This window comes from Camellia sinensis, chromosome 15 (assembly GCF_055761805.1).
Source record: "Camellia sinensis isolate YWXY chromosome 15, ASM5576180v1, whole genome shotgun sequence".
NCBI classification, from domain to species: Eukaryota; Viridiplantae; Streptophyta; class Magnoliopsida; order Ericales; family Theaceae; genus Camellia; species Camellia sinensis.
Window position 1 is genome coordinate 6,949,323 of NC_138975.1, and position 24,645 is coordinate 6,973,967.

The 24,645-nt window shown below is 36.2% G+C and overlaps 2 protein-coding genes across 34 annotated transcripts; one reads left to right on the forward strand and one right to left on the reverse strand.

Annotated features, from left to right (window-relative positions):
- The first annotated feature begins 1,233 nt into the window (after positions 1-1,233).
- VHA-A (vacuolar ATP synthase subunit A) lies at positions 1,234-14,799 on the forward strand. Its single transcript, XM_028216224.2, has 20 exons — positions 1,234-1,622; positions 2,525-2,651; positions 3,034-3,089; positions 3,193-3,249; positions 3,382-3,493; positions 3,610-3,647; positions 3,782-3,883; positions 4,508-4,564; positions 4,662-4,733; positions 4,838-4,939; positions 5,048-5,110; positions 5,195-5,327; positions 6,529-6,635; positions 12,402-12,596; positions 12,752-12,838; positions 12,969-13,073; positions 13,451-13,548; positions 13,657-13,735; positions 14,057-14,145; positions 14,286-14,799. The coding sequence occupies exons 1-20, from the start codon at positions 1,545-1,547 to the stop codon at positions 14,398-14,400; spliced, it is 1,872 nt and encodes a 623-aa protein (XP_028072025.1). The 5' UTR covers positions 1,234-1,544; the 3' UTR covers positions 14,401-14,799.
- A 338-nt stretch (positions 14,800-15,137) lies between these two features.
- Positions 15,138-24,067, reverse strand: LOC114274356 (7-dehydrocholesterol reductase-like). Of its 33 annotated transcripts, none has more exons than XM_082910297.1 (10): positions 23,868-24,067; positions 22,933-23,155; positions 22,604-22,710; positions 21,696-21,798; positions 21,538-21,603; positions 20,334-20,447; positions 18,549-18,610; positions 17,827-17,968; positions 16,822-16,974; positions 15,138-15,643 (listed from the first exon to the last, which is right to left on the reverse strand). In XM_082910297.1, the coding sequence occupies exons 9-10, from the start codon at positions 16,967-16,969 to the stop codon at positions 15,381-15,383; spliced, it is 411 nt and encodes a 136-aa protein (XP_082766423.1). In that variant the 5' UTR covers positions 16,970-16,974; positions 17,827-17,968; positions 18,549-18,610; positions 20,334-20,447; positions 21,538-21,603; positions 21,696-21,798; positions 22,604-22,710; positions 22,933-23,155; positions 23,868-24,067; the 3' UTR covers positions 15,138-15,380. The 33 variants fall into 33 exon arrangements, with proteins under 33 accessions (XP_082766423.1, XP_082766410.1, XP_082766421.1 ...); XM_082910284.1 differs by having other exon boundaries at positions 17,827-18,014; XM_082910295.1 differs by having other exon boundaries at positions 17,827-18,019.
- Positions 24,068-24,645: the final 578 nt, after the last annotated feature.

Genomic DNA, 24,645 nt, shown 5'->3' on the forward strand with positions numbered 1-24,645 from the left:
GGGTCCATGGCATACAAGTAATTACGGGATCTCGTTAGCCACTTCATTATGGTGATATGTGTTTAATCGGTATCCGGAACCGATTACTCTAGTCGGAACACGTTATGTGATGTGTTCTATGGGATGTACCATTATTATGTTCTGATATGAGAATGATTATGTTCTGGTCTGTTTTCTGCTTTTGATATATTTGGATTTCGTTCATTAAACCATTTACCTTAATGTTATTCATTGGGCTTTAGCTCATTATGTGTATATATATGTATAGGTGAGCCTTCTAGAGCCCGAGCCTGAAGGCTTTTTGTCTGGACCTGTGTTCTGTTGTCAACCAACCATTGTGCCTCGCGCGGAGGTTCCCGAAGCATCTTGAGTTTAAGTTCTGTGATTTCTGTTTATTTAAGGCTTGATTTGATGTCGTTGGCTGTACTTAAAATACTGTAATGTGTGTGGGTATAATGTATGGTTGACTACCGGTTATTGTATATAAAGTTTTTAAATATTCCGTTTCATATAAGTCAGCACAGCTTATTGGACAACTATATTTATGTATTTGCTTCCGCTAGTCTTTTAATTTTGTTTATCTGTTCAGAGGCCTTTGGTAGTCCAAGGATTACTGGCCGGTTACGATGCTAAACCTATAAGGGCGGGTTTGGGTCGTGACAGAATCAATCCATTTAAACACAGATTAGATCGGTTTAGGATTACAGATTTACATAATTAAATAACAAAAAAATATATATAGCACTTTAATTTCATAAAAATATAAATATAACACCATATTAGTTTCAAAATAGCAACATGTCTTTTCATAATAGCGACAAATTGTTCTAGAATTTAAATAATCATAAGAAAAACTAGTTCCACCATAAGTATTTAGACCATTACAAATTAACACTAAAAACTACCAAACAAAAGTAATAAAAGAAGATACTATGCAAGTTTAGGTTTGGATTTAAATTTTATATGAAATAAGAGAAGATATTATACAGAAGAGTGTGTAATAAAAATATAGACTATTTATATACGGTCTGGATCGGTTCCAATCCGAAACCGTGGGGTTCAATCCAAAACCAATTCGTGAAGTACGAATTTTTAATTTTTCAATCCAAAACTGAACAACGGATTCAAAAAATCAATACAAACCTATTAGATTGGATTAGACTGAATCGGATTATAGATTTTACCGATTCCTTACTCAGGCATACACTTGCCAACTGATGAATGACGCGGCTACGTATAAATGGACACACCATGAAACCTGATGTGTATGCGCAGCGTCAGATTACTCTCTCCCCTTCCATATCACAAGTAGGAAAGCCCCTCTCTCTGCTCCCTCTATATCTCTCTGTAATTGTACTCATAATTCACGTTCTCATCTCTTCTTCTTCTTCTTCTTATTGTTTTTGGTTCTTCGCATCTGTAATCGCCAAACCCTCTCTATATATAGGATTCCATTGGAAACCTTGTGTTTCCTTGACGATCTGATCTACACAATTGAAGTTTAGATTTTTGATTTCGGTTTCTCCTCTGATCCGTCTCACAGAATGCCGTCCGTATACGGAGCTCGATTGACAACTTTCGAAGATTCAGAGAAGGAAAGCGAGTACGGTTACGTTCGAAAGGTCTCCCTCTTTCTTCGATCTCTCTCTCTCTTTCTTTTCCCTTTCAATGTCTATTATTTGATCCATTTTTTCCTGATCTACGTGCTTACTCAATTTTTTGTTCACCTTGTTTATCCTGTTTAATTTTATTCAAGGTTTTATTTGCTTACTTTGAATATATACGTTAATTTTATTGAGATAATTTTGATTGATTCAGTCAGTTATATTTGTATAAATATTAGTTAAGATTCATGATTTGCAGTAGTATTCTTATTCTTAAGATCTGATTAGGGTCTCCAATTCAACTCAACTTGCAGGCACGATGCTGCACTGCTTGTAGTGTAATAGTTTATTCCCCTGTTTTCTAATTAGCTTATTCCTTATCAGTTGACTGAATGGGGAACTGGAGCTAATCCTTTTTGAGTTATATACAATAGATTGATCATTCTTCTAGTTTATTTTGACATTTTTGTATAGGATATTAAAAATAATATTATGGATTTACTTCAGATATTTGTTCATGTTTCTAAGTTGCTTACATAGATTTTCACTAGTTACTTTCTTTTTTTTTCATTGATTCTGATTATTTTAGATTCTGAAACCATGAAATTGACTTGATGATTTTATTTTTTTCGAGGCAAAAACGCATATGTTAGTAGAAATGTGTAATGATACATCTAGGACAAGATGATTCAAGTAGCCTACGGTATAAAACCAACAAATAGCTTTGATTATAGTAAGGCCTTTCAATATTTTAATGAACTTGTTCTTTGATTTTGTTCCAATGAACTTATTTCTGCTAATAATTTTTTTTAATTAATTAATTAATTTTTTATTTCAAATATGCCAATTTGATGTAACCGATTCTAAATATTTTTATGTTTTCTCCAACTATATTAACATTTTAGTTTCTCACTGAACAGGTATCAGGACCAGTCGTTGTTGCAGATGGAATGGCAGGGGCTGCTATGTATGAATTGGTACGTGTTGGACACGACAAACTTATTGGGGAAATTATTCGTCTGGAAGGAGATTCTGCAACAATCCAAGGTAATCATTTTAGATATGTCCTCAAAATATTGATTATAGAAAATGTAGGGTGGTAATTCATTCTACAACTCCTCTTTATATATATATATATATTTTACTTGTGAATGTGTACAAGTTGCATCCCTTGATGCTTATTAATGATAGGTTATACATATGTATATAAATTCTACAAATATTGTTAAGAGCTTTTTAACCTAGGCCTTAATTGAGCCCTGTTGGTTTTTAATGCACATCATCATCTTTCTTGATTTAATGTGTCCCCTTCCTTACTGTCGCTCTCCCTTTGCACCAAGTTTCTTGTAGCTATAGTTATCATCTTGTACATGGTGAAACTAAAACAGCTTAATATTGACAATAATTTGTTGTCTATATATCATCTCAGTGTATGAAGAAACAGCTGGGTTGACGGTCAATGATCCTGTTTTACGAACACACAAGGTAATCTTGTTATGTTTTATACAATATTATTGTTAGAATTTTGGAGTTGTTATAGATCAAACATTAAATGCACTAACATTTAACTTGTCCATTGACATTACAGCCTCTGTCGGTGGAGTTGGGTCCTGGAATCTTGGGGAATATATTTGATGGCATTCAGGTTTGTGAAATATATGCTTCTTCATATTGCCCAACTTGAATGTTGTCTTGCAACTGGGTCTTTTATTATTAGCCTGGCTTAAGGAAGACATTTACCCACTGACAATCCATTTATTGTTTAAAAATAATGCAGAGGCCTCTAAAGACCATCGCAAAGCGATCTGGTGATGTGTATATCCCTCGTGGTGTCTCTGTCCCGGCCCTTGACAAGGACACCCTTTGGGAATTCCAGCCTAAGAAAATAGGTAATCAAAGAGCATTTTACTTTAGTCGTTCAGAGACAATTGTTATGGCTTTTGTTTACATTAGAGAGCTAGAAAGATTTGATGCTTCATAGTTTAACGTCATCTGTTGGTGGCAGGTGAGGGAGATCTTGTAACAGGGGGAGACTTATATGCTGTAAGTTTAACAATACTCAACTTAGTTTACAGAAGTTTAAAAGTCCTTTCTGTAAAATTCTGTTGCCATATGCGTCTGGCATTTTTATTTTGTTGTTCTTCATCTAAGGTTGCCATGGTTAAATCATTATGCAGACTGTCTTTGAGAACAGTTTAGTGCAGCACCATGTTGCACTTCCTCCTGATTCTATGGGAAAGATAACCTACATTGCACCGGCTGGTCAATATTCATTGAAGGTTTGTCTAATTTATTTTTTTGTTTTTGTCATTCAGCGTTGGCTATTCTTTGTATGACATCCTTAAGGTCAAGTCAGTAATCTTTTGAACTATGTTTTATTTGCATTTGCCATGCACCTGGACAATTTTGACTTAAATATATATGGTGTTCGTCTTAGGCACATTTTCCCCCCATTGTCGTGTCGTGACACATTTAAAGTAATATTTGGGTCAATCTCTAACTTTGACATGCTAGTGGTGATACATATTGTCTCGTAAAAATCACTTACTATCACCTCGATTCTACAAGTGAGTAAAACACACTGCTGATATTCATCGAACTAATTGGTATAGAAATTCTGCCATTTTGCCCAATAATATTTTTGGGTTAGCATGATCATGTGTTGTTTGTTCTAGCTAGTCAATAGATTTAGGTAGGAGGGTTTATGAATGCCAAACACAATTCACTGGTCAATAGATTTAGGAGGGAGGGTTTATTAATGAACACCAGCTTGTGTAACATTTCTCATTCTAATATGTTATTTGAAAATGTTATCCTCGGTATATGTTAAGATTGATATAAAGCCATGCAACGGCTACTCTTCCAGTAGAGCACTTGCATTGACTTACTCTATGTATGTGCAGGACACTGTATTAGAGCTTGAGTTTCAAGGTGTCAAAAAGCAAATTACTATGCTTCAGGTTTTTCGTTTTACTTTTGGAGTTCAATGCACGTTAAATTATTTTATTCCAATATAAACAACTTTATCTTACGGTGGTTATGCCTTCGTGTTTGCAGACTTGGCCTGTGCGAACTCCTAGGCCTGTTGCGTCAAAGCTTGCTGCTGATACTCCTCTTCTTACTGGGCAGGTAACCAGCATAGATAGAAATTGTGTTGCCTGATCTTATTGGTTTTTATTTGTGACCTATATAGCTTGAAAATTTTCTGTACCTAATGGCTTTATTCATATCAGCGTGTTCTTGATGCCCTTTTCCCCTCGGTTCTTGGTGGGACATGTGCCATACCTGGTGCATTTGGCTGTGGAAAAACAGTCATTAGTCAAGCTCTTTCCAAGGTATTTTTTCCTTATAAATGATCATCCTTTGGAAAGTTAGGTGATGAAACTCATCACTAGTCATGAAATGTTGGATCATTCAGTTTGTATTGATATATTTGTATGCAGTATTCTAATTCCGACACTGTCGTTTATGTTGGTTGTGGAGAAAGAGGAAATGAAATGGCAGAGGTACATGGTTGTGTTTTCTTGTTTGGTCATTTTAACAAATTGATTATATTGGAGATGTTTAATCTAGATTACCTAATTATTTAGGTTCTTATGGATTTTCCTCAACTGACAATGACACTGCCTGATGGCCGTGAGGAATCTGTTATGAAACGTACCACACTTGTGGCAAACACTTCAAACATGCCTGTGGCAGCTCGTGAGGCTTCAATATATACAGGTGATTATATGTACTCTTGCTTAATATTGTTTACATGCCTAATGTCAAGGTAAAGCATATTTTTTAGGAGTGAATCATTCTCAATTTGAATTGATAACTGATTGTTGGTATTGTTTATATTTTATATGCTATTTCCCTTGTATAAAGGTAATTTTTCATACTCGTGATTCCAATGTGTATAATCTCTCAAGATGTGCACTGAATGAAATTGAAGGCCATAGAGAACTTCTCTTCAGCTTTCTTGATGTACAAATGAAAATGCATTGTTTTAAGCGCCCCTTCGTATTGCAGCCTGCTGGAGAACAAGAAACAATGTCTAAGAAGCACTAACATTTCTAAGATGGTGTGCCTGTGTCATATACTGACACTTATCGGACACGTGCCCTAACATGTTCTATTATTTAAAAAAAAAAAAAATTAACTGGAAACACTTCAGACACTTGGGGGGCACAAGTATCCAACTAGTAGAAACACAAAAGATAAAACAAATTGCAACTTTGAAGAAAATAACTAGGGAGTCAATGATAAAATCAAAACAATGCGAGTCTATACTTGTTAATCTCTCCTCTTTATAGCTTTTGGATTTTGTGAACTCTAAAGCCTGAAAGCTCCAATTTGTTAGTGAACAAAGATTTTAAAAATAGATATTAGGACTCCTGGAAAAAAGATTTCTTACCATTTTCATATAATGAAATATAAATGCATTTATAGTGTCAAAATAAAGAGATTATTAGTATTATTTTAATGTATATAATGATAATATATATTTATTTGTTGCCATGTTGTGTCCTGATTTTTTGAAACTTGTAGTGTCAGCTTATCCATGTTATGTTGTATCCGTGTGCCGTGTTCATATCCATGCTTCTTAGATGACATGTTGCTTTGTTCCTCTACCCTTTGTCCAACCCAAATGGAACCGAGCGTGCCTCGTTTCTTACTTATAGAAATGTGCAAGGATGTAATACGTCCTTGAGCCAGTTTTTGGATTCTGTAGAGGCCTTTCAATAGGTTTTTGATGTACAACAGATGGGTCTTTTTTATACAGGCTGTGCACTCCCATGGTGCCTCATTTTCTTCAAAAAATTTTTGCTTAAAAAACCTTTTTGAGTTATATGAGTTTCCTTTCCTTGGACAATGAATTAAATTGTCCTGCATGCATTGAGCCATAATCATTCTATCTACGTGGATGTGAATTTTCCAGGAATCACCATAGCTGAATACTTCAGGGATATGGGCTACAATGTTAGCATGATGGCAGATTCAACATCACGTTGGGCAGAAGCATTGCGTGAAATATCTGGTCGACTGGTGAGTGACCAAATAGTAGCTTAAAAACATTGCGTGAAATATCTGGTGGATTGCCGAGTGACCTAAAATGAACTTTTTTTACTTTTATGTGTTACCTTTTGGTCTCGGAAAATATTCCTTGCCTTCTCTTTCTTGCCCACACCATTTATTGTAGTTGTATTTTTATATTTCATTCTACCAAGTAATCTTTACATTGTTACCTCATTGGATTTCTAGTCTTAGCGCCCTCTTTTCCTGTTTGTGTTCTATGCTGAAACTACATACTGATGTTTTAATGGAAATTAAAGACTAGTAATTTATGGTGATAATATGTTGAAGGGGACATGAAATGTCTGCAAAAGAGCTGGCATGCACTGTGGAAGCATTTAGCTTCTTCTTTTTTTTTTCCCTCCCTTGAAAGGGTTTTGCACAAAGCAGAAGAAGTTTACTGTGTGAATTATGTGTATCTACGAGTTTCAATGCTTTTTTTTTTTTTTTTTTTTTTTCCATACACGTGTATGACCAGTGCCAATTTCAGCTCTTGATGTACATTTAATCTCTATTATTATTTAGCTTCATTTTATGAGTTGACTGTTTCTTGAAATGATTTATTGTAGTTGCATGGCCGAGTTGATTGTTCTCATTCAAATGGGGGTTTTAGCATACTACCTGCTTGAAACTGAATTTTGTTCAAAATGTTCCTTAACTTGCATTAAAACTTAGAAAATATGAGGAAGAAGAACTCCGAAAATATGAGGAAGAAGGAATATATTTCTGTTATATTCAAAACTTCTTATCTTACAAGACCAAATGACACTCCTTATATAGGAGATATTACAAACATCATTATAACCCATTATATGCCACTTACATATTATATATTACCACTATCTACCACTATCATATTATATACATGCCACTATCTACCACCAACACCACTATCATATTCTATATATGCCACTATCTACCACCAACACCACTATCATATTATATACATGCCACTATCTTATTATATACATTAACACAAATTTTCAGCACTCCCCCTCAAGCTGGTTTGAAGATATCTTCCATAGCCAGCTTGCTAGTCAGCTTATCAAATTGCTTCTTGTGTAGTCCCTTCGTTAGCACATCAGCTAATTGTTCACCTGTTGGAAGGTAGGTCATACAGATTATGCCAGCATTGATTTTCTCCTTGATGAAATGTTTATCCACTTCTATATGTTTTGTGCGATCATGTAGAACTGGATTATGAGCTATAGATATAGCTGCTTTGTTGTCACAATAGACCTTCATAGGTGTCGGGTGAGAAAACTTTAATTCTTCAAGAATTCTTTTAATCCACATTACTTCACAGATTCCATGGGCAACAGCTCTGAACTCTGCTTCTGCACTACTTCTAGCTACCACATTCTGTTTTTTACTCCGCCATGTAACTAGGTTCCCACCTACAAAGGAGCAGTATCCGGATGTTGATCTCCTGTCTGTAACACTTCCTGCCCAGTCTGCATCTGTGTATACTTCAACTTGAAGATGTCCATGTTTCTTGAACAGTAAGCCTCTCCCTGGAGTTCCTTTCAAATATCTTAAGATCTTATAAACGGCCTCAAAGTGCTCTGCCCCTGGTGAGTGCATGAACTGACTTACCATGCTGACTGCAAAGACAATATCAGGCCGAGTATGAGACAAGTAAATCAATTTCCCTACAAGTCGCTGATATTGTTCCCTCTCTTTGACTTCTTCAGCCTTAGCAGCTTGTAACTTCAAGTTAGGCTCGATCGGAGTCTCCACCATCTTACAACCAAGCATACCTGTTTCTCCAAGGAGATCAAGAACATATTTTCTCTGATTAACGAATATACCTTCCTTGGATCTTGCAAATTCCATTCCGAGGAAATACTTGAGGGCTCCCAGATCCTTAATGTGAAATTCTTTTGCGAGTTTCTCTTTGAGGGCTGCTAACTCTGCTTCATCATTACCCAGTTAAAATGATGTCATCAACATAAACAATCAAAATTACAATTTTACTGTTTTTTGAATGTTTATAAAATATTGTGTGATCTGCTTGACTCTGCGAGAAGCCACAACTGATAACTGCCTTCCCAAAGCGTTCAAACCACGCTCTTGGTGATTGTTTGAGTCCGTATAATGACTTGTTCAATCTGCATACTCTGTCGCTTCCAAGTCTCTGCTCAAATCCCGGCGGTAGGCTCATGAACACCTCCTCTTCAAGATCACCATTGAGAAATGCATTTTTAATGTCAAGTTGATGTAGAGGCCAATCTGAATTTACTGCAAGAGATAACAGTACTCTAATGGAATTTATTTTAGCAACAGGAGCAAACGTCTCCTGATAGTCGATCCCATAAGTTTGAGTGAAGCCTTTAGCCACCAGTCTCGCCTTGTATCTCTCAACGCTTCCATCTGCGTTACATTTTATCGTAAACACCCATTTACACCCAACTGTTTTCTTGTCTTTGGGTAGATCAACTATCTCCCAAGTACCACTTCTCCTTAAAGCATTCATCTCCTCCATGACTGCTAATTTCCAATTCGGATCATCCAATGCTTCCTGTATATTCCTTGGAACAAACCAGTGTGAAATCCTAGATGTGAAAGCTCTATGGTTTTTAGACAGTCTTTGATAGGAGAAGTAATTTGCAATAGGATGTTTAATGCAATTTCGGACACATTTCCTAATTGCTATAGGAACATCAAGGTCGGAAATAGAAGGAATAGGATTACCTAAAATTTCGATGCCAGAACTCGGGTGGACATTCGGGTCATTAGGATGGACATTCGGGTCATTATTCCTCAGATGAAATCGCTTCCTAGTATAAACCTGAAGCTCAGGATTTAGATCATTTTGTAGTACTTCTCCCCCTAAACAAGAATCTTCTTGACTAGGCACCATAGAACTTGGTTCTCCTAAGTGATCATTATCAGACAGATGTGGTTTTTGTGTAGGATAAATGACATTGGGGAGCGGGATAGAAATATCCCAAAAACGGTCTTCTACTCCACTTGTCTCCCCCTGAAGAGAAGTGTTGGGGAAATAGGATTTTGTTTCCACAAATGACGCATCTATACTCACATGAAATTTCTTGGTTTGAGGATCGAAACACTTATACCCCTTTTTGTTTGAGGAATAACCCAAAAAAAACATATTTTATAGCACGGGGGTCAAGTTTTGAACGAAATTGACTGGGAATATGAACATAGGCAGTACATCCAAAAACTTTGGCGGGTAAATCAGAAAACAACCTCGTGTCAGGAAAAAAAGTTTTGAGACAATCAAAAGGTGTTTTGTATGTTAACACCTTTGTAGGCATCCTGTTTATCAAATAAGAGGCTGTTAAAATTGCTTCACCCCATAAATATTTAGGAACATGCATATAAAACATTATAGCACGTGCTACTTCAAGTAGATGTTTATTTTTTCGTTCTGCAATGCCATTTTGTTGAGGGGTATCCCGATATGTAGATTGATGAAAAATTCCATTTTTTTCCAAAAACTCACCCAACTGCTCATTGAAATATTCTGTTCCATTATCAGAATGTAAAATATCAATTTTGGTTTGAAATTGGTTTTCAATCATATTGTAAAAATTTGTGAATAAATTTTTCACGTCAGATTTTTTATTCATCAAATAAATCCAACATAAGCGGGTATGGTCATCAATAAATGTAACAAACCATCTTTTACTAGAAAGAGTAGTGATTTTAGAAGGGCCCCAAACATCACTATGAATCAAATAAAAAGGTTTGGAAGCCTGGTAAGGTTTTGGCAAATAAGTAGAGCGATGAAATTTTGCAAAAATGCAACTTTCACAATGAAAAGAAGAACAATCAATCCCTTTAAATAATTCTGGAAATAAATGTTTCAGATAAAGAAAACTAGGATGTCCTAGCCTATAGTGCCATAGCATTATTTTTTCTCGAACAGAGATTGAACTAGTACTATTAAAGCTCTGAGCTTTTTTATTACTAACAAGTACTTCATCAAAGTAGTAAAGACCTTCAAGCATCCTAGCACGCCCAATCATCATCCCCGAGTTCTGGTCCTGAAATTCACAATGGGATTCAAAAAATGTAACACGACAATTAGAATCCTTAGATAGTTTACTGACAGACAAAAGGCTACAGGCTAAGTTGGGGACGTGAAGAACAACATTGAGATTAATTTTCTCAGTTAGTTTAATAAATCCTTTTCCTGCAATAGGTGAAAAACTACCATCGGCTATTCTGATTTTGTCATGACCAGAACAAGGGAAATAGGTACTAAATAAATGGGAAAAACTAGTCATGTGATCGGAAGCACCGGAATCTATGATCCACGGAGAGAAGTTTAGGCAAGAGAAGGCTTTAGGATTTCTACCTGTTTGTGCCAACAAAACACTAGGAGTACCGGATGAGGAGTTGGATTTTATCAGCTTTAAGAGTTGATCAATCTGCTCTTTGTTGAAGGGACCTGAATTGGCTTCATTAGCGGTAGGAAAGCCACGATTCTTCTCTCCTTGTTTGCTGCTTTTCCAGTTGACAGGTTTGCCATGGATCTTCCAACACGTTTCGCGTGTATGGCGAGGCTTGTTGCAAAAATCACACCAGACCCGTGGCTTATCATCAAACCTGCGCTGGTAATTTGCAGCCTTGTTGGCCGCAGCATCGCTAATTAAAGCAGAAATTTCAATTGATTCACCAGTACCTTTTTTCTTAAGCATGATGCTCCTTCGGCTTTCTTCCCTTCTGACTTCGGCAAATACTTCGCCAATGGATGGGAGAGGAGGTCTGCCAATAATTCTTCCTCGCACTTCATCGAACTCAATGTTGAGGCCGGCAAGAAACTTGTAAATACGGCTGTCTTCCACAGTTTTCTTGTGGTGGTTGCAGTCGTCAACCGATTTCCATTCGTATGTGTTGAAGATATCAAGATCCTGCCACAACCTTTTCAACGAATTGAAATATTTGGTGACGGAATCATCTCCTTGACGAATCTCTCCCAACTTCAAAGTTAATTCGAAAACTTGAGATTGATTTCCTAGGTCAGAATACATCTGACTAACATTATCCCACAATTCTTGTGCAGTAGTATAGCACATGTAATTAGAGCTTATATCCTCTTCCATGGAATTGACCAACCATGTCATAACCATGGAGTTTTCAGCGTCCCAACTGTCGAACAGCGGATCATTAACAGCAGGAGCCTTCTTGTCACCAATGAGGTAACCGATCTTTCCTTGTCCACGGATATACATCCGGACAGATTGTGACCAGCGGAGAAAATTATCACCATTTAGGCGGATGGTGGTGATTTGGACAGAGTGAGAGTTGGTCGTTTTCACCGGAATGGCAGCGGAAGGGGTTGAAGTGGTTTCAGACGTGACTTTCGACATGGCTATGACGGTTTTAGGGCTGCTGTGTTTTTTGTTACTCTGATACCAACTTAGAAAATATGAGGAAGAAGAACTCCGAAAATATGAGGAAGAAGGAATATATTTCTGTTATATTCAAAACTTCTTATCTTACAAGACCAAATGACACTCCTTATATAGGAGATATTACAAACATCATTATAACCCATTATATACCACTTACATATTATATATTACCACTATCTACCACTATCATATTATATACATGCCACTATCTACCACCAACACCACTATCATATTCTATACATGCCACTATCTACCACCAACACCACTATCATATTCTATACATGCCACTATCTTATTATATACATTAACACAAATTTTCAGCAAATGTCATGTGCCTTGTTTTCTTTTTCAGGCAGAGATGCCCGCAGATAGTGGATATCCCGCTTATCTGGCAGCACGTTTGGCTTCATTCTATGAACGTGCTGGGAAAGTGAAATGTCTTGGTGGGCCAGAACGTACTGGTAGTGTCACCATTGTTGGTGCTGTTTCTCCTCCAGGAGGAGATTTTTCTGATCCTGTTACATCTGCAACCCTCAGCATTGTTCAGGTGAAATGAGATTTTACAGATTTTATATGCAACACCTAGTGGTTGAATCATGTTGTTGGTTCAATTAATCATCTGGAAAAACATGGCCTGCAAGTCAAATTCATCTACTTTTCCTTAACTATTGTGTTAAACTAGCTGTGCGCTTGTTTTTGCAGGTCTTCTGGGGTCTGGACAAGAAACTGGCCCAAAGAAAACACTTCCCTGCTGTAAATTGGCTAATTTCCTATTCAAAGTATTCATCGGTGCGTTCTCGAAACGTTCTTGAAGTGTCATAAATTCAGAATTTATGTTTGTACATGTCCATTATTTAGCCTTTTCATCCAAGTGATTTAGCAACCCACATATTGAATACATTTTTTCTTATGTTTCCAGGCATTAGAATCCTTCTATGATCAATTCGATTCAGATTTTATTGACATCAGGACAAAAGCTCGTGAAGTGCTGCAGAGAGAAGATGACCTTAACGAAATTGTTCAAGTATGTTATTTTATTAATTTCTGCGATCTATTTCTTTGGGACACCTGATGAGATAACCAAACCATGCTTCTGTTTAGGGGCACGATGAATGGAGGAGAATGGTGGTTTAAGCCACAGTTTGTCTTTGATTTGCCATGCCTATTATGAAACTACATTTGCTATGAAAGTGCATTGATGTCTCAAAGCCACTGCTTTCTTTCTTTCTTTCTTTCTTTCTTTTTTTCTTCCTTTCCTTCTTTTTCTTTTTCTTTTCTTTCTTTTACATTAAGAAATGTGCTTCCCTCATCTCTTTTGGTGGGAAGTTACGCAATGCATATCTAGATTGTTCCTATTATCTACCTGTCAGAGAAGTAACACTGCTCTTGTGCTTAATGCAGCTGGTTGGAAAGGATGCTTTAGCTGAATCAGATAAAATTACCCTAGAGACTGCAAAGCTTTTGAGGGAGGATTATCTCGCTCAGAATGCATTCACACCGTAAGCGCCTGCATTACTAATTATACTCTCTACAAACTAATCTCCACTAATTCAACTCTCCATATTGGCTTTTAATCTTTCATATCTGTGTGTTGTGTGTGGCAACAGGTACGACAAATTCTGCCCTTTTTACAAGTCTGTTTGGATGATGCGCAACATTATCCATTTCTATAATTTGGCCAATCAGGTAAATCATTCCCTGTTTTCTTCTTGTCCGTTTTGAGATCTGTGAGATCAGTTGTGAGGATGATGAGACTACTGATTTATGGACTTCACTGTTTATTAAGAACTTCTCTATCCCTCATTCATTATTATTTTTTTCCCTAATTGCTTAATCAAGAGCTAAAGTATTAGATAGAAAATACAACATTGTGAGCTATTTCTTGGATGATCAAAATCAATACTTGGCATTTATTTTCCCATCTCTGAGGCATTAATTGGAAATATAGATGTAGAATTGGAAGTGAGTTCTGGATTCTCTTTAACCAGGGATATCATTAATGTGCAGGGGGTGGAGCGAGGAGCTGGTATGGATGGCCAGAAGATAACCTACAGCCTTATCAAGCATCGGTTAGGAGATCTATTCTACCGCTTGGTGTAAGTGATACGAAACATCTATTGAATGAATCTCTCTTTCTCCCCCACTTGCCCTATAGCCTTTGTTCATTTTCTTCTTTTGTTGTTTGTTTGGTATAAAAGCTGCAAGTTTTTCTCTGCTAATCTGTACAATGTTGCAGGTCTCAAAAATTTGAGGATCCAGCTGAAGGGGAGGAAGCTCTCGTGGGAAAATTCAAGAAACTTTATGAGGATCTGACTGCAGGTTTCCGCAATCTTGAAGATGAAACTCGATGATCAACTTTTGAATGCAAAAGTAACCAAAGATTCATTCACCCAGTGGGAATTTTGATACTGGGGGGAAGTGGAAGCTTTGCCCAGGTTGTTGCATTGTGGCGTTATGCGAGAGAAACAAATGAGATTTGGTAGTTTGATGCTAATTTTATAGCATTTTGGCCCTTGTTTTATATGGTTTGCTCAAGTCATATTTATTTTGTTTATCAGTTGTTCCCCCCTTAGGTTTGTCAAAAATAAACAAGACTCGTTGTTTGCTTGTGATTTTTTGTTGACACTTTGATCCAATAAATTATGTAGGAGTTTAGTAAGTTTAGTATCTGAATTCTTGTGTATGGTTTGCTCATTTGCACTGGGTGCAACAAATTTGGAGAATGAAGTTAAAATAATTTTTCATTTTAAGATTTTCTATTTATGTTCATGCTGTGTACATGGGTCGTGAGTTTAGTATAGTATCTGAATTCTTTTGTATGGTTTGCTCATTTGCACTCGGTGCAACAAATTTGGAGAATGAAGTTAAAATAATTTTTCATTTTAAGTTTTTCTATTTATGTTCATGCTGTGTACATGGGTCGTGTTTGACCGTGCGTTCAACCCAAAGAATTCAGTGTTTGATTCACTAATGTGGAATGAAGTGAAATACGATAATCATGTCTTATCTAAATGATGATTTTATTTGTAATGAATTTATATACACACACACATATAATAAATCAAACAGAAAAAACCAAACACAGCGGTAGAGAAAAAACAAGAACATTACCCAAGCTTAAGAAAGTACCATATCTAGTGCAAGTACTCTTTAAAAAAAGGTTTAAAATGATTCAAAAACAAGCAAACAAAGATAGAACATCAACAAAATAAAGAACAAGCCACCCATCAGAAGGATGTGAAGATGCTGATAGAAGCCAAATCAGTCTGGTCAAATTACAAGTGAAAAGGTGGCATCTTCTGTCCTTCAGACTTGTAACAATAAAGTTGAATCAGCCAGGGCCAACTTTAGGAATATCATAATGCTCACTCATGTTTGCAAGATACCAGTTGAAATCCTGAATCCGGTCACGATGTGATTTATTAGATATCTTGGCCAGCCTATGCACATCGATTTGTTCCTTTTGCTCCATGTAGCACCTCTCTGCTGGCGTCAGATGCTCATCATAAGAAGCAGAATTTCCTTCCCCAGCAGATTTGTTGGCATCATTTACATCATCCTGGTTCAGATCTGTTGCCATTCCTGTATTTCCTCCTGCACCATGTATGACAGTAACATTAAAGGACACGTTTGGATTGGGATTAGTTATCCATGGTACCTAGTTTATCTCACATTTGGTAACACAATTTGACAATGGAATAGGGTGTCATTGGACACTTCATCCCATTACATTGAGATAACTCGATTCTACGAGAAGATAGGACAGAGAAGGATAACACAAAAAATGTAAAGAAAAAAATAAGGCATAATGTTATCCAATTCCATCCCTCTCAAACATAAAATAAAACAATATACATTATCTTTCACAATCCTCCCTTATTCTGTGTGGTCCATTATCACACCACGTATTCTAAAGATAATCATATCTTATCCGGAAATTAAACGTGTCAAAAGGGTACTAAAATAATCAAGGTCTATTTGAAATAGAATAGGCGCAAGAAAAAAGGTCTGCCACTCTACATTTCCCCAATGCACAGCACAAAGACTAATTTGCTTCGTCACACATCTACTGCTTTCCACCCTCAACACAGTTTGACAGCCAGGTAGAATTGGCTAGTTAAGCTGTTCACATCATCATCCCATAGGAAATTTGGGATGAACGGTTTTAAGAAAGTCCACAGATAGAAAACAAAGAAACCATTTTTTTGCAATTGTAAATTCAAAGTGTGTTATTTAATTCAATAAAATTGTCCTACGAAATTTTACCTTGATTCGGGGAATTTTACATTTTTACTTGGTGCGCATAATTTACCAAAATGGATCAGAAAGTATAGCATGAAGATTAAACAAAGACTCATGGACTCCTCTATATTTATTTGACAAAACTGTCTTAGTATAGCTTGCATCCGAAGCTGAACAATTGATTTCATTCGATACAAACGAGTACAATTAAATGAATAAATTTAAATATCCAGATCCTTGCAGAATGATGTTAATTCCCACAAGAAGTTAAATGTTTTTATGACCTACCAAATTTGAAACAACCAGTTAAAACCTACACAACAGGTTAGCAAACTAAGATGACTTACTTCCAACCAAAATGGGATGAGAGCGAGTAAAAAACCACTTTATCAAAATAGGAAATGGAAGGATGGGCAATGCAATCAGAATCCATTCCATGTATGTGATATATATGTAGGTATCCATGCAAGTATAAACAATGAACACTCAACTACGCAAGGTACGTACTTTCCTAGAAACAACCAACCTACCTGCTGAAAGCTCATTTTCATTGACTTGAGAAATTTCATCGTAATGCTTCTTCTGTTTCTTTTTCTTCTTCACCCCTCCAGCCTTGACATCCAGGGCCTTTCCTTTCAGCATCAGCTTCCCACCAACAACATTCTCACAAGCAGACATATTCCCTGTTGATAAGATTAATTAAAAACAAAATTTAGGGCTTGCATATTGGTATATTGGTGGTGTAAAGGATGCAAAAGAAATGAATAGCAAAGCAAAGCAATGGCGGCGTAAAACAACAGTTGTACATAGTTAATAAGAATCAACCACCATAAGTCAAGTGTTCTCATCTCTCACACACATCCACATCGTATCACAATGCCCTGCTAAACCCTCACTCACTTTTCCCGCGTTCATACTGATTGTGCATTTGAACCTGTTTAGTTCCCTCTCCTTCCCCCAAACTCCCCCCTCCTTTGACTTGGAATGCTTTGCATCAACACCTAAACCTAAAACAGCTTCCCAATCTCCCTTGTTTGATTCATACAAGTTAAATTTAATTGTTCTTCACACTTGAACTATTTCATAATTCATTATTCCATATGTTTGGTCTTTAATATCAACCTAATCATGTGCAACAACAAGAAGCTTTTCCCCTCTTATTTTTATTTTAATTCAAATACACATTATTAAAAAAACACAATCAAAATTTTGCTGCAACTTACAAGTAAGAGTGTGGACAGAGGTAGGGCTGAGGGAAAAAATTGGCAGAGTTGAAAATTTTCTAGCAGCCACCAAAATCAGCTAGTATTCTAGAATTTTCGAATTAACGGATTGGCAGGTTGGGTTGATTTGATTTGGTTTAAGTCTAACTAAAATCAAACAACACCCAATGACAAAATTTTAGAATACAAAATATCAAGAAACCTATTTTCTCAAAGCAGCATCATCATCGTCATGAACCCTAATTAGAAACAACAAAGATATAGAATGCCACGAAATAAAAATAAAAAACAGGGATGAGAGAGAAAAAGTACCCTAGAGGGAGATATCAGTTACAGCAACCGTAGGCGGCGGAGGTTTGGAAGCGGCCGACATTGGGATGGGCGGTGGTGTAGAGCAAGATCCAAAAACCAACCGAGAGAAGAGACTGACGAATGTAGACAGACAATCTGGATTCTAGAATGATCTACTCATGTTCAGATAAAGGAGGAGTTGTGTAATCCTGCGCTTAATTGAAATAAATTAATGTCATTTCAGATTATGATTTCATATTTAAATAAAAGGTGGTCCTACATGCATCAATTGGTATTTCAATTAGTGTACTAACATACCTTATGCTATTAAAATTGACTCTACCCATTATACAAATTACAAATATCAAAAATCTCTAAAATTATATCATATCATCGGTTATTACACTAATTGGTATATCAATTAGTGCATATAACATTATTTTTAAATAAATGGAAAAAAAAAGAAGATGATTTTATTCTTAGGGAAATGTTAATTATTTAAAAGCAAAAAATAATAATAGTTGGACTCATAATGTTTTTAATTTAATTTAATTTTTTTTTATATCATGAAACCAAACGTTGAATAATATTGACAAAAAATTTATTGTTAATAATGAGATAAGTCAGAGTGAGTTACATGCAAATGATATAGTTTCCATACTGCAATATAAACATGAAAGCAACTAATTTAGTAACAATCTGAGGTACAGTTTCCATACTGCAATATAAACATGAAAGCTCACCATCCTGAGGTCAGGAGAAGACTGGTTTTTGTCTCACCCTTAGCCGTGTATGAGGCCGCAATCTGTATAAACAGCAAACCGGATTAATTCTTAACCTTCAAAGGAAAATTTAGCAGCTACAAAAAAGCCAGTTAGACAAGTTTGGAGGTCAACCAATAAAAGGAAGAAATAAGATTGGATATTAAAGGCAAACTAAAGCCTTTTGTAACCATGCAAGCAAATACCTTTGATGAAGCTTTTCCCCCAAACCAAGCACTTGCCATTTGTTCTACGAAATTCTTGCCTTTGCCTGCTACAGTCATAATTGATGTATATGCATAGAATGCCAGTCGAAATTGCTGTCTGAGGGAAAGTCATCCTCCTATCTCTCATCAAAGCCTTATAGAAAGAATTCATCTCAAACCTTCCTTTCTTAGATATACTGACCAACACAGAATCTTGGCTCTCTCCAATACCCTTCAGCCCGTAAAACAAGTTGAGTAGATTGGTCAATCAATTCATACTAAATCTTACACAAGGTGAAAAATAGAAGGCCAGGCCCTCTCCACACCACCTATGCTGCCAAAACTTCACTGTCTCCCCTTCTCACCTTGAAAATTGAAATGAGTGGATCCCATGAAATCATTCCAAACTTGATGAATACCTTTCCAAAGCCCCCACCCATATGATATAGTCACCTCCAAAGAGGTCCAGTCACCGCATGAACCGCAATATTTGGCCATCACCACTCTCCTCCACTATTTATCCCTCATGTTTTCTAAAGCCACTTGCCCAAAAGAGATTCATTAAAAACTCCCAACCTCCTAATTCCCAATCCACCCTCTCTCAAAGAAGTAAAAACAATATTCAAATCCACAAGATGATATTTAAACTCTTCCCTATACCTTTGCTTAAAAAATCTCTCTACAACTTTAAACCTCTCCTAGCTAATGAAGTGGGATTGTGCACAAGGACATGAACTAGGTGGATAAGGTCCACAATGTGTTTTTAATTACAGTAAGTCAACCTCCATTTGATGGGTACTGCTTATTCCATCCTGCCAACATCCCTTGGAACCTCTCCATAACCCCATCCTGAACATATGTGTCTTGAAGAGCACCCACTCTAAGCCCAAGAATGGAGACCGACCCACCAATATCTGGAACTTCTCCAACAAGAATCAACTCTGATTTAGCCAAATTAACATTCAAACCCAATACATCGTCAAAACATAAAAGGACACATCGTCGATAACCAAATCACATTGTCGTCCATGTATATCAGGTGGGAAACTACCATTGGGGACCCATCTATCATCCCTACTGAAAGCCTTTCGTGAACCCACCTTGATTTGTCATTTCAATCATATGACTTGATGCCTCCATGACTGAAATGAAAAGCAGAGGTGATAATGGGTCACCTTGCCTCAGTCGCCTCGAGGTTTGAAGGAAACTTGCTGACTAGAGATTCACCAAAATTGAGACATACTGTGGAAATACAAAACTAGATCCATTGCTCCATCTATCACTAAATCCCACCTACCCCACAAATATAATAAATAAAAAAAATCCTAGTTCAAATGATCATAAACCTTTTCTATGTCCAATTTGCATATTACCACTGACTGCTGGCTGAAACCTATTGGGATATCCTAGTCATTAATGAGAGAGGGCACGGATGATTTTTGAGATTTCTTGGTTGCCCAATCAAGCAAAGAGACCACCACCTAGCATCCCTTTGGCATGAAATGACATGGGATGTAGACCAACCAGTGAATGACGTCAAGGGATATGTTGGAGTATCTACCTGCTTAATGCAATAGGTGATGGCAAGAACTGCTCAGGACATCATCCCAAATCTGCAGTTTGTGAAAACCTTTATATCGAATTTCTTGCCAATCCGAGGATACAGTTCCATACCCTGCAAGTATGACAACCATAACAAAACATCAGAATCAAGAGCATGTCAATACCAAGTAAAAGTTTCCCTTCAGATAATACATTGTCCAATCACATACTATCATCACAGCAATATGCATCTAGACTACTTTACCAATAACCTAGTCCCCACATTTCAAGAGATGAGGGGTAGGCAGTTGGCACAAATGCTAATGCTTTAGCAGGGATTCAGCAGAAAAAAAGTAACTTATGTAGAAAAAAGTAAGAGACATGCATATTCTGCAGCAGCCTATAATTCAAACGAGTCACGAACATGCATATACCCATCGTTACATTTATGGGGTAGCACTTTGTGTGAAAAGCACAAAATGGGCCCAATGAGGTTCTGCTGATAGCCACAGTGTTTCCTTGAGGAAAAAAAAAAACTAGTCTGAACGTGGCAGAATATGTGTGTCACTTTGCTAACAACAAAAGGAGATGAAATATGATGACGAGTATAAAATATAATGTTATGGACTGGTATTGACCCAAAATATTTTGTATAAAATATATTACTAGTTCGAGTGCAAGAAATTAATAAAAATAAAAAATATTTAACCTACAGATATCACATTGGAAAAGTGTCCTTTGCTTAGGGAATGGTTTGGAAACACCAATTTAAAATTCTTGAGGCTATTCAGAGTTTTCAGACTATACATATAAAAACTAAACAGAAGTTTCTAAAAATTTCAAATGACTTACAAACACAAGAAACCTTAAAAACAATGCCCAAATAGTACACATTAATATGTGTTTGGGAAGGGAAAGATTGGGTACACACCTAAACTTTGCCATAGTTGTGGAAACCTTTTCAGCATGTATCTAAATCTTTGGTCAGGGTATCATTCTTACAATTTATGGTAGTAAAGTTATGCATTTGCAAAACTTTCAAATTACAATTTTGCATTTTGACTGGGAATTTGCAAACTGTGTATAGTTCTTCTTCCCATTTTTCACCTCTAATATCATTGATCATCAAGGTATAACGAAAAAAAATACACATGAATAAGGAAATAAATGAATCAACAATTAGATGACATTGAATAAACATCATAGAAGCTTAAGATGCTCACCCAATAGAAATCAATTATGATGTTTCCACACGAACCAGAATCAGAGGAAGATGGTGCAACATGACCCTAGTATGCACAAAACATGAGCATCAGAAATATAGAGAGATGTTGCATGTATAAGAAAACACTTGATGGTTAACCCAATAAAAAATACTTACTTTTATGTAAAAGAAAATACAGAAGATGAAGCTTCCAAAAATGAGTGCTGAAAATATTTCTCCCAAGTGGTCATAGACAATTGTAGGGTTAAAAACCCCAAACCTGAAGAATGAACACAAAGAAGGGATATCAACACAGTGGATTATAAAAGCCACTTGGTCCATTGAAATTAAAATTCAGATAAACACATGTTGTTTTCTCAAGAATGTAGGGTCCAGAAAATGTGAAATTGGAACGAAAACCAAAACAGAAGGTTATTCAACCCTAACAACACTGCTAAAAAAGTATCTGCAAAGTTCATCGACATCTGGATATACATACTTTGGCCCCAGGAAATTAGTTTCGAAGGGTAATCACTAGGAAGATAGAGTAAATACAGCAGTATAGAAGAAATTATGAAGCATATTGAACAAAATTCAAATACTGAAAGAACCACACAGCATCACTGTTTCTTGAAGGTAAGAGAGGAAAACAAAGAAGCCAATTTCTCAAGTACCAGAGCTGGTAAGACCAAAATTATGACATAATTTCAGTGATTAGTCCCCTCATCTGATCAGGAAGAGCTCCTTGGATAAAGACACAAGAAGTGAAGGCCAAATCACCATAGTTCAACTGACATTTTCAGAGAAAGAAAGAAACATGACATATCTAAAGAGGCATATTCTTTTGAACCTTTGCTTCCTTATTTAGATAACCATACTTCTGACATTTCCAATGAAAGATACAAGAATGAAAAATCTAATTTTCCTTTTCAATCCTTTCTATCTTCAATTTGTTCACTAGAGTTTGCAGCACAGCACTATCTCTATAATTCTGTCAAATACAACTGCAAACAGCAGCACATAGAAAAAAGGTTATCAAAAACTATGAGCCTCTAATAGCAAAGAGACTTAACACTCCACATTACATTCGCACATGACGTGCATGAATGCCTCGCTAAGAATAAGAAAGCCCTAACCACCAAAGGCTGAGATAAGTAATCAATGTCACTGCATATGCCGCCACACCATTCGCCTGCAATAAGCAGAAGATCAAGGCTATGATTTCGGCAATACGACAACACTTAAAAGATAACTATTGAACAAACAGCCAACAACACTTGCTCACTTTTTTTGATGCTATAAAAACTCCAAATAATTTAAACACCATTAAATAAGTCAAATCTACATTTATATGTAGGCAAGATGCAGAAAATGACAAGGAAATATCAATGAGATAATACCAGATATCTGGTACCTTATAAACAGGCCTGTTTCCAGCAGGAGATATTGGCCCTTCAACCCTTTTTCCAGGTAGAAACAGTTGGAGTACAGCCTCAAATGCCACATAACATGAAATCATTTTCCATGCAATAGCAGTGGGTTTTGGCCAAATATTAATAAATCCCGGCAGCCCATGCTACCTTTGGTAACCCAGAGCCTGAGATATAGACCCATCAGCGTGCACCATTGTATACCATCTGTATGAAGTAATAAATTCTGATTTTAATTTTATCTTCATAAAAAGTGCAATGAGTTCAAAAAATCAATAGAGGAGCTAAAATTTGATTATTTCTCTGTGCTTATTGGTGGGGGGACCTCCTTGAAGAAAAATAGATTCTCATCCCTAAAAAATAATAAATTAAACTAGCAAACTCGAAGGGCTTTCAAAGATTTGAACAAACTGATCTTATTTCGACTTTGACTTGGTTATTGTGATCATGGCTACGCGCTGGAGACGAATGTAATCATTCAATTATTATGAATTCAAAGCAGCATGTTTGAGACAAACAATCACCCAATTTGCATCACAGATTTATACTACAGAAATTTCAATCATCTAAGTGGATGAATACATTGTATATTTTTTTACTTTTTTTTTTTTTTGGTTTTGTTTTTGTTGGGACCATATTAGCATAAAGTCAAAATAGCGGATGAAATTCACAAAGTGGAATTTTTACTTTTCTTTCCATTCAGCATTCTCAAGAACCAGACAGAGTGCAAAGCAAGGCTGTTCAAAGTTATTCACCCAAAAAAAGGCTGTTCAAAATATAGGGATCGTGAAATTTAATGACAGTAGTAGAAATCTGAAGATCTTAGAATTGTCGAGGTTGAAAATTGAATAAAATTGTAGACGAAATCAAGTGCAATCAAAGAATGGATTGATGTTATGAGAGAATTACAAGGACTTACAAGAGAATAACAAACGGAGGGCACAGAAACGGAGGGCACAGAGTGAGAAGGCAGATCATTGAGTATGTAACGATGGGGGAGTGCACCATCTTCATCTCTGCCATTACTCCTCTCTCTCTCTCTCTGTACTCTAAAAGTGCGTCTCTTTGAGGCTGACAACGTCTGACTTACCCGGGCAGGGGAAGAGGGCCGATTTCCCCGACTATGGGGTGTGTTAAAAAAACAAATTAGTTTTTTTTTTTTTTGAAAAATTACATTGACACGTACCTTGAAGTTTATATTTATTACAATTTTCTCATCTTTTAGAAATTATATCTCCTTCTCTGAGGTTTAAAGTTTCATTACAGATCGTCTGTTAAGGTTTAAAGTTTTATAACAATTCTCCTCTTACCGTAATGATAATCATACATAAAATTAAATTAACGGGAGGTCAGTGTAATTTTCTAAATGTAAAAAGGTAAACTCTAATAAACATAAATTTCAAGAGGTGTCATTGTAATTTATCTTTTTTTAAACTTTTTAACTTTTTTACGTTAAAAAAAAAATCACAAAAAAGTAATTTTTTTACACAAAAAACTATAAAAAAAAATTTAAAAAGTTAAAAAACCAATTTTTAATCAACTTCTCACAATACCCATATGCCATTCTCAAAACTTTAGTCCCATTCTACTCTAGGGTGTGCTTTTGTTTTTCTTTACTCCCATTATAGGGTGAAACAGTTTTACAATGTCCTTTTTTAGAAAACGATTTTATCAATGCCGTTTTTTGTCAATAAAAA

Coding starts and splice junctions, on each gene's coding strand:
- VHA-A (XM_028216224.2), top strand. CDS start 1,545: ATGCCGTCCGTATACGGAGCTCGATTGACAACTTTCGAAGATTCAGAG. Junction 3,648..3,781: donor CAGGGGGAGACTTATATGCT/GTAAGTTTAACA, acceptor ATCATTATGCAG/ACTGTCTTTGAGAACAGTTT. Junction 13,074..13,450: donor ACCTTAACGAAATTGTTCAA/GTATGTTATTTT, acceptor TGCTTAATGCAG/CTGGTTGGAAAGGATGCTTT.
- LOC114274356 (XM_082910302.1), bottom strand. CDS start 16,969: ATGTCTGCTTGTGAGAATGTTGTTGGTGGGAAGCTGATGCTGAAAGGA. Junction 15,644..16,821: donor TGAAAATGAGCTTTCAGCAG/GTAGGTTGGTTG, acceptor TACATGGTGCAG/GAGGAAATACAGGAATGGCA.